Below are 11,772 nucleotides of genomic sequence, written 5' to 3' on the forward strand. Positions count from 1 at the left end.
AAACTTGTAAAAGCTTGATTGGCCCACACACTTTTTCTTTCAAATAATTGTAGAAGCTTCATGAATCATACATCATTCACTAAATCAATTCAAAGCAATTTCATATAAAGTTCTAATTCTCAACATATACTAATGATCGTAAAAATACCGTCTTTTACCGTCTGGGCGTCGATTAATCCTCATCCTAGCGACTAGTCATTGATTAACTTTTATTTAGTCAGAGTCAATCAAAATTGAACATTTTAGATATAAAATTTGGTATATATATGTATATTTGAAAAATTACGTATATATTCCAATCCGATTAATCCTATTAAACAACGATTTCTACAAAACTTCATATACTCTTAAAGTAATTTTTTTCTTAAATACCAATAAAACTTTTTGACTCATTTACAATATATAAAATAATTTAATTGGTTAAACCGACTAACATTGATGCTATCTGCTCACCCTTTACCCCCACTTATTGCAAATGGATCCCGATGCTCACCGCTGACTCCACGTTAGTATGCCTTCACACTCCGTCCCTGTTGCTTTCACCGCTCTAACCCTTCTCATCTTGCTGCTTTCACCGCGACATAGATACCTCCACACAAATCCAATCCTCCCTCGCAAGAATCCGCCATAGCAACCACCTCATCACTAGCATGCGACGTCAGAGCCCATAACATACAGCCTTATAAGACTATTTTCAATTTTATAATCAAATAAATAATTAAACAGATTGTTTTACTGATTCACTAGCAAAAACAATCTCAAAAAAGAATAAACATTAAATATAATCTAAAAATCTAAAAGTCAAAAGTTATGTGCTACTAATTTAATTTAATCTTACTATATTAATAAAAGAAAATGTTAAAGCTTAGGTGTCCAGCTCACATTTCACCTAATTTCTAATCTTTTATTTCATTCATTATAGCTATTCATGGGTCAAAACCATTTTGTCAAATGGGTTATAACATAGTGTGGATTATATTTATTATTGAATCAAGTGTTAATTTCATACCTAATGTTTGACAAACTACACAACTTTAGTATCTTTTTTTAAATTTCTTGCAAATCAACACCGGGTATTTTCAAAATCATGCTATTTTAGTACTTTTCGTTAACCCTGTTTGTTTTTTACATTAAGTCTACATTAAATTAATTCACAAGTATTTTGAAAATCACAACTGAAATAACATAACTTATTTATCTTTATTATTTGACAAAACCCGTGTAATACACGGGTTCAAAAAGGCTAGTTATTTTTATATACATCATTCTTTTTTGTAATTTTGCAATATTAACAAAATTTAAAGACCTGAATAAATGAAATACAGTTACGGTTGTGAGACACACTGGTAGGTCCACTTTTAAACCCAAACATATGATATGCAAAATCTTTGATTACACACACACACTTACTTCACCTCTGAGTCAAAACTTTAATACTTCAAAAATCTCATTCAAATCTTTATCTTCTACAGATCAATTATTCACAAAACCCTAGTGAGTTCATGCGTTTTCTTCACCAATTTTGCAACTTTCAATCTGGGTTTATGTTATTATGTGGATCTTGATGTGGGTTTTTGTTAATTCTAATAAAGGTTTGTGCTTTTTGGATTTTGAAGTTGAAAGCACATGGATGGTAATCCGGGTTATAGTATTATTGCTGATCATGCAACTTCAAGCAATCAAACCCGGTGGTTGGTTTCGGTTTTCGGGGGTATTGTTATGTGCAAAATTGTAAGTATTTGCCTCCTTTTAAGGGGTGTTTGGGTGTATGATATTGATTGAGGTTTAAAGGGTATAGAAGTAATTTTTATTTACCTTTGGTAGTTTGGTAGTTGAATTTGTTTTTAGATAATATCAAGTTTGGTTATTCAGAATTGATTCATTGAGTGTAAATGAGCTGAGCCGAGCCTGAGCTCGAGTTGAGTTCTTTTTTGTGAAGTTTCTGCTTGGCTCGTGAGTTGTTTTTAAGCTCGGGCTTGGCTCGTTTGTTGCTTATTAACTAATTTATATGCATTTATAGTTGTTTTTAAATATTGTGAAAGAAAACCTTAAACGAGCTTAAGCTTGGCTGGAGCTTGTGTAGTACCTTAAACGAGCCAAAGGTGGGCTCGAGTTAGGTTGTATGGTGTGAAGTTAATATATAGAAGTCCAAAAGAATTAAAACTTAAAATACACGAGCCTCGTTTTTGCTCGACGAGCCTAAACAATCCTCTCATACAAGGCTTGAGCTCGGGCTCGATAGCTGAACCAGCTTTATTTGAGGCTTGGGCTCGGCTCATGCTTGATAAGGCTTTCCTTGTTTTAAGATTTTTGATCCGATCTCGAATAGCTTGCGAGCGGCTCGGCTCGTTTGCACCAATAATTATTTGACCCTTAAGTTTGGTTTCAAAAACCAAGCCTTTAACCGGTAAGATAATGATATACAGAATTAATCTACCAAACTTAAAACAGTTATATCATGATCATCAAAATTACCACTTTTAAACCAAATATTGCAAGTTTGCAACTTAAAGTCAAAATTGCAATTATCAAAACCATAATTTTTGACACTGAATATTAATGTGCTTTATGATCTTGTCTTGAAGGCTTATGAACTTACAGGCATAATTAGCCCCTTTATCTTCAAAGGTTTTACCAAACTTGAAAACAAGCAGAAACTCGAATGGAAAAACAGGTTTGTATTCATTTTATCTTGAATCTTGATACCTACTATTTTTTTCCTTATATATATTTTTTCTAACTTCATATTGATTTATCTTTTTAGGGGCTTTTCTACTTTCCACGCACTTTTTGCAGCCATTGGTTCTATGTACTTTTTGGTCTTTACAAATCTTTTTGACGAAGATTCAAAAGAAGAGTTGATTATTAACCGATCATCTGCAGCATCCGATACCCTACTTGGGGTACGTATTTTTTATTATCATCCCTCAAATACATATTTGGGTTATATTTTTTGTATTAGTGTGAGACAATATAGATATGGTTGCGGGCCCCATTCATGTAAAACTAACGTTTGATCACACGGTGAAAAGTGGTGTTGTGTTTATGATGTTTTTGTTTTTATACTGTTGCAGATGTCAATTGGTTATTTCTTTTCAGACTTGGCGATGATAATATGGACTTATCCAACGTTAGGAGGTCTTGAATATGTAAGTATACTTTGACTTGGGTCAAACAAAGTAAACATATAAATCAGGGGTAATTTAGTCGTTTTATATCATTTTGTTGATCAAATGACACGGGGCAGGTTCGGCCTGTTATATACTATGACTTGGGTCAAACAAACTAGATGCTATTAGTTCAAGGGTAATTTAGTCATTTTAGACCATTATTTGATCAAATGACTCTGGTCAGGCTCAACTCGTACTTGGGTCAAACGGTGTAAAACATATAAAAGTCAGGGGTAATTTAGTCATGTTAGACTATTTTTTGGTCAAATGACAAGTGCCAGGCTCGCCCCGTTGCATACTTTGGCTTCGGTCAAGCAGTCTAAGCATATACAAATCATGGGTAATTTAGTCATTTTAAACAATTTTTTTGGTCAAATGACACGGGTTGGGCCTGGCCTGTTGTCTGCTCAGACATACCACGGTTTTTGACAAGTTGGGCTCGTGTGACCTATACATACAAAATTAATAATGTTATGATCATTTGAAATTGAACCGATTGTCGACACATTATCTTTGTTTAATTAGTTTCTTGATAATATTAAACTTTTGGGCCTTTACAGGTATTGCACCACGGGCTCTCTTTGTTTGCAATTATTCAATCCCTTTTAAGCGGTCAAGTTCAGTTTTACATCCTTATTGTTCTTTTCACAGAGATCACAACACCCTTTGTGAATTTAAGATGGTAATGATCGACATACTAATAATTCAATAGTTTTTTTATAGTTCCAAAAACCGATTATTATATATGTATAATAATGTAGGTATCTAGATTTAGCCGGGAAGAAGAACTCCACACTTTACTTGTTGAATGGTGTTGCAATGTTTATAGGGTGGTTGGTAATGTCTATCATACCCTAAATCTCTTTATAAAGGGTAAATTTGTGTTTTAGGTGTTGAATGCTGACGATTTGAGTTCGTGCAGGTGGCAAGGGTCATCTTGTTCATCTTCTTTTTCTACCACATGCTTACACATTCTGATCAGGTAAATATTCTTTCTGACGATTTGGCCTATTTATTTATGAATGAGTTGACTTGGTCAAATGGGTCTTAATTTGTTCAAAAAGTAATTTTGATGCATGTAACCTTCTGAATTTTGACCATACTCGTCATCCAACTTATTTGACCCTAGGGTGTAAATGAGTCGAGTCGAGTCAAGCCGAGCCCATAGCTTGATTAGGCTCGAGCTCGGCTTATTTAACTTACTTGAGCTCAAGCTCGGCTCGTGAGCCATTTTTCAAGCTTGGGCCCGGCTTATATGTTATTTATCAGTTAATTTATATACATTTCTAGTTTAATTTTATATTCATTTATAGTTAAAAATTGTACATATAACATAATATATGTTATCATTTTTATCATATTTTTATATATGATATTAAGATATTATATACATATATATTAAAATTATATAAAGAATAGGCTCGTGAGCCAGTTTGAGCTTGATAAGTGAAGCTCGGGCTCTGACTCGATTATTAAATAAGCTTAATTTTAGGCTCGAGCTCGTTTAAGCTCAACTTGATTCGAGCTTATAAGTGAGCGGATTACGAGAGGTTTAGCTCGTTTATACACCTATCTGACCCGTCCATTTTGGCACATATTTTTAGGTGAAGTTAGTGTTTTATCCATTGGGATATTACACCTTGTTGACAATCCCGCCGATGTTAGCAATGATGAATTTGTTTTGGTTTTGGAAGATTGCCAAAGGAATGATAAAAACTCTCACCAAGTTAAGAAAACAGAGCTAATTATGGAAACCTATTGTTGATTTGTATTTTGTAATCAAGGTTAAACTACTATGTTTCATATGTTCTATGTAATTACTCGTAAATTGGTAATAAGATGCAATTTTCATTGGTTTTGGAGGTTAGAATTTATAAAAAAGATTTTTGTTGAGTCAATTACTTGGATGCTCTCTGAGGTTTGCTTGTATTGAAGTTTGAACATATTCTCCCCGCATTTGTAAAATTAAATGCATGCTCTCTAAACTGTATCTAACGGAAGCTCCTTGTAATTAAAAAGAAGAGTATTTAAAAAAATAAAAATCAAATTTATTACATAAAATAAATTAAGTAATTTGACCCTTAATATAACAACACGCCATACTGTTTCGATACCAATACCATATAAAGATGAACATTTCATAACGAATACCAGTGCCTATTTCCATAACATATCAAACTGTTAGATTCAAGATGAAAGAATAAAAATAATGACACATATTTAATTCTTAAGTTTTGTAATAAAAAATAGAGTAAGTTGGCATATGAATATGTCGGCCCCACAAAACCCGCCTCGCTGACCGTTTAAAAAAAGGGTTAAATAGCGATTGTGATTGTGTCTCCAAGGAACATCCAGCTGTTCAGATCCACCATTCCCTCTTGCTACTGGATTTTGAGATTCGGTAAGTAACTTCAGTTCTAGCTTTTGTTAAAGTCATGATGCAATTGCTACTTCTAATTCCATGCATTTGGGATTTCTAGTTTTTTTTTTTTTGGCTCAACAAAAACTCTTTAACTCCTACTTTCTGATTTTTGAATGTCATATGTATCCTTCTGAAAAAGCTAATTGCTGTTGTAGTTTTTCTTTTTTCCCCTGCTTTCTATCAAGTAATCAAATGAATAATATATATGATTATGTGAGAAATGAAATTATATTAAGAACCGAGAGAGAAATGCGAGAAATCGATCTAAGCCATTTATTTGGCGTAATCAATGGATTAAAATTATAATGAGAAATTCGTAATTAGAAAGATATTAATGTACCAACACTTTAATAAAAAAAAATGGTAGTTTGGTCTTTTGTGTATAGGCTTTTTGAAATTTGACATGAGTTATTGAATATCATTTGTTTGTTATTATTAGTCACTAATTCAAAGTTACGAATTAATAAAAAAAAGCTTATATGCTATTTTTTTAATTGATATTTTTAATCAAAAGTATTGTTAATCAAATATCAAGATTTTCATTCGTATTACTTCAAATTTGTAAAATACTATATTCATGCGCAATGGTGGTATTGCGATCTCTCTTAATTCTAAATCCAGCACTTGAATTTATGTCATGTTATTAAATTCCATTTTTATTAGAACTAAAAGAATTCTATTTAAGCTCTCATTGCTTTAGTTGAAAGAGTCTATTTGAATTGAAATATGGTCATTCACTGTGATCCATTAAACATCCATGGCTGAATAGTGAATGCTAAAGCACCCAACTCATAGTTGGCGAATTCTTAGGTTCAATTCCTACCAGGTGCATGCCAATGTGATCCTTCAATAAGTCTATTGGAATGAGCTTTATATCAATGAAATCTCATCATCCATGCATAACAAATTGATACGGTATATTCATATCATACCGCATACCTGATTCCATCCATAAATCTATTTGATTCTCTATGAGTTCTAGTCTCAGGAAGACTACTTATTCTTATTGTATTATAAGTGTAGGTTATTAACATGATTTGTCATTTGTTATATGTAGTTAAATGTGAAATTAAAAATAGTTTATATTTTAGTTCTGTGTAGTATATATATGTAATGTGTAGGTGATATTACGAATGCAGATATGGGAATTTTATTTTGTGTAGGTTAATACATGCATTGTATGTGGTATTAGGAACTATGTATTGAAGTGAAAATGTTTGGAGATTTAGATAAATTCAAAAATGGTATATGCTGAACGTATTAATATTGAGATAATATTGATTTGTAACTTTCTTCTAATAATGATTAATAGTTTCCGAAAAAGAAAAGAAATGGAATATGACTAATATACGCTTTGATTATTAACTCAGAAAATAAAAGAAAGTTATGTAATTGATTAGAATCATTTCTTGCATTTCTTTCTATAGCATCTCCTTCTTGCATGAACCTTACACTTTGATATCTCTCTTTCGCTCTCTCTAATAATTTCATATCAAAAAAATTTTAGGTATTGCTCTCTAGTCGCTCTCTCATACAGGGTCGGCTCGTGGACCAACGAAATAAGGCAATGGCTTTAGACCCACATTTAATTAAAGCCTTCAAATTAAAAAAAGAAAAGAATAATGTTATACATAGATATATTAATGTGGGCAAAGTAAACTCAAAGTTACATACTGGTTTGCTGGTAAGCATGGATGTTGCTAAATGCCAGGGGCGATTTCAAAACTTGTAACAAGTGTTTTGTTATTTTTTTTTACTAACATTTGTCATGAAAAAGTCACAAAATCTCATTTTGATTTAGACCTTCAAAATTGTGGAGCCTGCCCTGCCCTCATACTTTATGAAACCATCAGATTGTTTGATTAATAAATGGTGAAAATCTCTGTGTTTAAGAAAGGGGGGGGGGGGGGCGGTTGGCAGCGACAGGTGGTGATGATGGTGGCGGTGGTGGCTAGCATGGTGGCGTGTGGTGGAGAGAACCGGGGGGGGAGAAGATGGTTGTAGCGTATCTGCCATATAAGCATGTTTTTGACACGTTGGCATGCTCCATTATCAACATATTAACGGAGTTAGGATTCTGTTAGTATTAGTTTATGAAAATAGGCTAAAAGATGAGATTGTTACTGAACATTTGGTTAGTTGGGACTGCTATTTGCCAATAATTATTAATTATTTTTTTTTTGAACGACAGAGTTTATAAAAAAGCTAGCAGGGAAACTAGGAAAAAACCACAAGACAAAACCAACGAAACAAACAAGACATACTAAACACCAAAATATACCCCTAAAAAACTATAAAAAAAAAAGAAAGAATACCTAAACAACAGTAAAGATTATTTAAATCTATTTTTCTTAAAAATAATATACACAAATTAACAAATACTCATGCAGCACAAAAATTCTCAAACTACTTGTTATTAAAAACAATTTAAGTATGTTATTACTAATTACGATTTTGCCACTTATTATTTAGACATAATCAATGGCCCGTATATATTTCTCATACTACTTGTATTAACATAATTTATCATTTTAATAATCTTGATAATTCATAATGACAGAAGAAAGAACACTCACAATGGAAAGAGGCAATTTGGAGTTGGGAGAAAATGAAGACAACCATACACAGCAGATTTCATCATCTGTTTACATAGCACCTGGTAAATTGTTAACTGATTTTGTGATTTTTAACAGGAAAATTGGATGCAAATAATTCAACCATGGAGCATTGGCAAATAACATTCACAATTAATGAGTTGGTTGCTTATGGTCCCATATTTTTAAGCATTTATTCCCAACAAGTATTGACTAACAATAGCTTAACTCCGTTAGTCGTCGGTTGCCGGAAAAATGTTTTTGGCCGGAAAACTCAACCTTTTTCACTTGAAAACTCAACCTGAACACTACCATCACCACTTGTTGATCACGACCACTGCCGACAACCACCATGTGAACACCATCACCACCACAAACTTACTCACCACCAACCAACCACCACCACCATCACCGCTAACATCCACCAGGACTGTCGCCGAAAACCTTCAGCGTGTTTAGGATTAGCCTGATTTCAAATGATTAAACCTAAGAATAGTTGTTCGTCCTCGTTGTCGGAGCCCTAATTCGCCGTCTAAGTGGTTGGGTGCTAACCGGATTTGCCTGGAACTGTCATCCATCCCCATCATAGAGCTGGTGCGAGTGTGCGACCCTCTTCTTCTACTTTTGTTGACTCCAATGGTGGTTTTAGGGTTCCGACGACCTTAATAATTGGAATTTTTACTAGAAAAAGGTTCCTAAAGGTTTGATCTAAGGTTACAAAGAGGTTAGAGACGAAAATATAGAGTTTTCTGGCAAAAAAGAGAGTTTCGGCACAAAACGTTTTTCCGGTTACCAATGCCTGACGGCGTTAGATTCTGTTAGTCACGGGTCGTTGGGAGAAAATATATTAAAAGATGAGACCGTTAGTAGCCAACTTGTTAGTTAGGACTCTTATTTTCCAATAGGTAATAGTTGAGACTATTTAAATCCAATTTTATTTTCAAAATGGTATAAAATCTATCGCTTATTTTAGTAATATTAGTTAAAACTTGTAGTTATGGATTTGTTAAATTATTATTTTACTATATACAAATGAGGACTTTGGTGTCCTTAAGTTTCGATTAGGCCACTTGGCGTCACCGTAATAATCCTTGGCATTTGTGTTTTTTTTTGTTTTTTTAGTTACGGTAGCGTAACAAACATAACCAAAGCCAACCCAACGTCAATTTTGTGCTTTTTTGTTTGTTTTAATTTCTGTACATTAACGAATGAGATTGAAACCGACCGAACGCTAAGATCATGTTTTTTTGTTTGTTTTAATTCCGGTATGGTAACAAACATGAAGAAACCGACCGAGTTCGCGTGGACTTACAACCTCAAAGTCCGAGACCGAAAACAGTCTGATTTTACCAATGCCCGAGTTTACTGACCGACGCCAACCCAGTGGTCCACCACAGTTTTTATATATCTTTACCTCTTGTACGTAATGAACGTAATTGAAACCAACCGAATTCGTGTCGAGTTACTACCTCGATGCCCAAGACCGACAACGTTTGGATTTTACCACCGCCCGAGTTTATCGACCAAATAAGCAGTGAATATTTTGGTTTTAGTTCTAGTACAATAACGCACTTAACCGAAACCAACCGAATTCACATCAACTCAACGTTTGAGTTTAGCACCGTCTTGGTTTTACCGACTGCCCCGCGTCATGTAAAACACTAGTTTGGATATAGTTGTCATATTATTTTACCAGAAAAATGAAAAGATTTTTTATAAAAAAAAAAACCCTTTTTCATCATTTTGTGATATTAGTGAAACATATTAAGGTACTGTTTGGTATGAAAAAATAGAATGTGGAATGTAAAGGGTCATTCCAAAGGAATGAAAAAAAAACATGTTTGGTTGTCGTGAATTAATGGAACAGATCATTCCATATGGAATGAAACTTCTTCCATTTTTAGGATTTAGGGTATGCTTGGTTGGAGGTAATGGAATAAAGAGGGAATGAAATAAGAGAAGGAATGGAATGGAATGGACAGGGAAATGAAATAGATCATTATCATTCCTTTGTCTTGTTTGGTTAACCTATGGGAATGAAATGAATTATTACTTTATTTTGTTTATTATTAAAAAAAATGTATGAATGAAATAAAAAATAATAAAAACACTCCTATCTCAAAATAAATTTTCACCAAGAAAAAAAAACCGCAATGACGACAGTGGTGGTGTTAGCTCTAGCGACGAAAATGGTGCTGGCAGTGGCGACGGTAGTGGTGGGGGTGGCGGTGTCAAGCGGTGGTAGCATTGGTAGTGATGGAGATAGTAGGGTGTCGGTGATGGTCAGGTGGCAGCGGTGGTTACGCTGGTGGTGGCGGAGGCGGTGGTGATGGCGACGGTGGCGGTCAAGTGTTAGTGGTGGCGACGATAGTGGTGGTTGTTGTTGTTCTTAGGTGGTGGTGGTGTTGAGAAAGTAGGGTGAAAGAGGAATGAAATGAAAAAAATGAAGGGGGTTGAGAATGAATGGTTTTGATGGAATGAGATTCCATGTGTAATGGATGGTTTCATTATATTGAGCAACCAAACACCACTTTTTTCATTCCATTCCCCCTATCATTACTGCATACCAAACACTACCTTAATTCTTTTTGGGTATATGAGGTTTTTTTTTTCAATTCCTTCAAGAATTGGAAAAGTCAAAAGAGTCAGCAATTATTATTATTACTATTATATTATAATAATATTATGATTATTATTAATTTATAATTATAGTTATTACAATCTTATCATTGTTTTGTATATTATAATATAATTGTTATTATATTAGAACTATTACTACATTATCAATATTATTATTTTAAATTTGACGACTACTACTACTACTAAAAATACTAATATTATTAATTATAATAATAAATTGATGAATTATTTCATTTTACGTAGTAACCAAATACGACAATGGAATGATAATGATTCATTTCATTCCTTTGTTCATTCTATTACTATGCCCATTCCATTCCTCCATCTATTCCATTACCCCATCCCAAACAGACCCTAAGGGTGGCAATCTGTTGGTGGGTTGGCATTTTAAAAAAGATGATTCTACACATTATTCTTATCAGTTTTAAGTCAGAAACAATTAAAACCATATAACATAAATAATGCACGTAGATGTAATGCCCTAATAATAAATAAGTAAATTACCGGTCTTAATTAGCTGCAACTAGTACGGGTAAGTAAGGTTGCCTTCACAAGAAATCAGTGAAAAACACTAGCAAAGTACATTGCTTACTAATTAATTAAACTAAGACGAACAAACGATGTCAAATAGTTTGAAAGAAATTTAATTGTAAAAACAATGTAGAAAGCAAATTCTTTGATCATAAACAATAATGAGAAAAAGTAATCACCCCGGGCTTCAGATTTAGTAATTACTAATAACCTAGTCTAGTTCGTTGGGACTATTAACGGGATTCTATACGTGATTCAATATTAAGTAATGACAAATAAACGGAACTTAACAGGTTCTATTACAAAATCACCAATCTAATTATAATAAGCCAAGTTAATATCTGGTCATGAAGTACTAATCACAAACGAGATGATATTAACACGAAGAACAGATAACAATCAGACTGTTTAGCTA

The 11,772-nt window shown here is 33.4% G+C and overlaps 1 protein-coding gene across 2 annotated transcripts; it reads left to right on the forward strand.

The window, feature by feature from the left end:
• Window positions 1-1,467: 1,467 nt before the first annotated feature.
• Window positions 1,468-4,935, forward strand: LOC143632613 (uncharacterized). Of its 2 annotated transcripts, XM_077101088.1 has the most exons (9): window positions 1,480-1,494; window positions 1,617-1,731; window positions 2,586-2,674; window positions 2,765-2,903; window positions 3,075-3,149; window positions 3,731-3,852; window positions 3,932-4,007; window positions 4,093-4,152; window positions 4,775-4,935. In XM_077101088.1, exons 2-9 carry the CDS (start codon window positions 1,627-1,629, stop codon window positions 4,913-4,915), a joined length of 807 nt encoding a protein of 268 aa, XP_076957203.1. In that variant the 5' UTR covers window positions 1,480-1,494; window positions 1,617-1,626; the 3' UTR covers window positions 4,916-4,935. The 2 variants fall into 2 exon arrangements, with proteins under 2 accessions (XP_076957202.1, XP_076957203.1); XM_077101087.1 differs by having other exon boundaries at window positions 1,468-1,731.
• Window positions 4,936-11,772: the final 6,837 nt, after the last annotated feature.

The sequence above is a fragment of the Bidens hawaiensis genome, unplaced genomic scaffold (genome assembly GCF_021521415.1).
Source record: "Bidens hawaiensis isolate Kalapana, Puna unplaced genomic scaffold, B.hawaiensis_p1.1 tig00006520_1, whole genome shotgun sequence".
NCBI classification, from domain to species: domain Eukaryota; kingdom Viridiplantae; phylum Streptophyta; class Magnoliopsida; order Asterales; family Asteraceae; genus Bidens; species Bidens hawaiensis.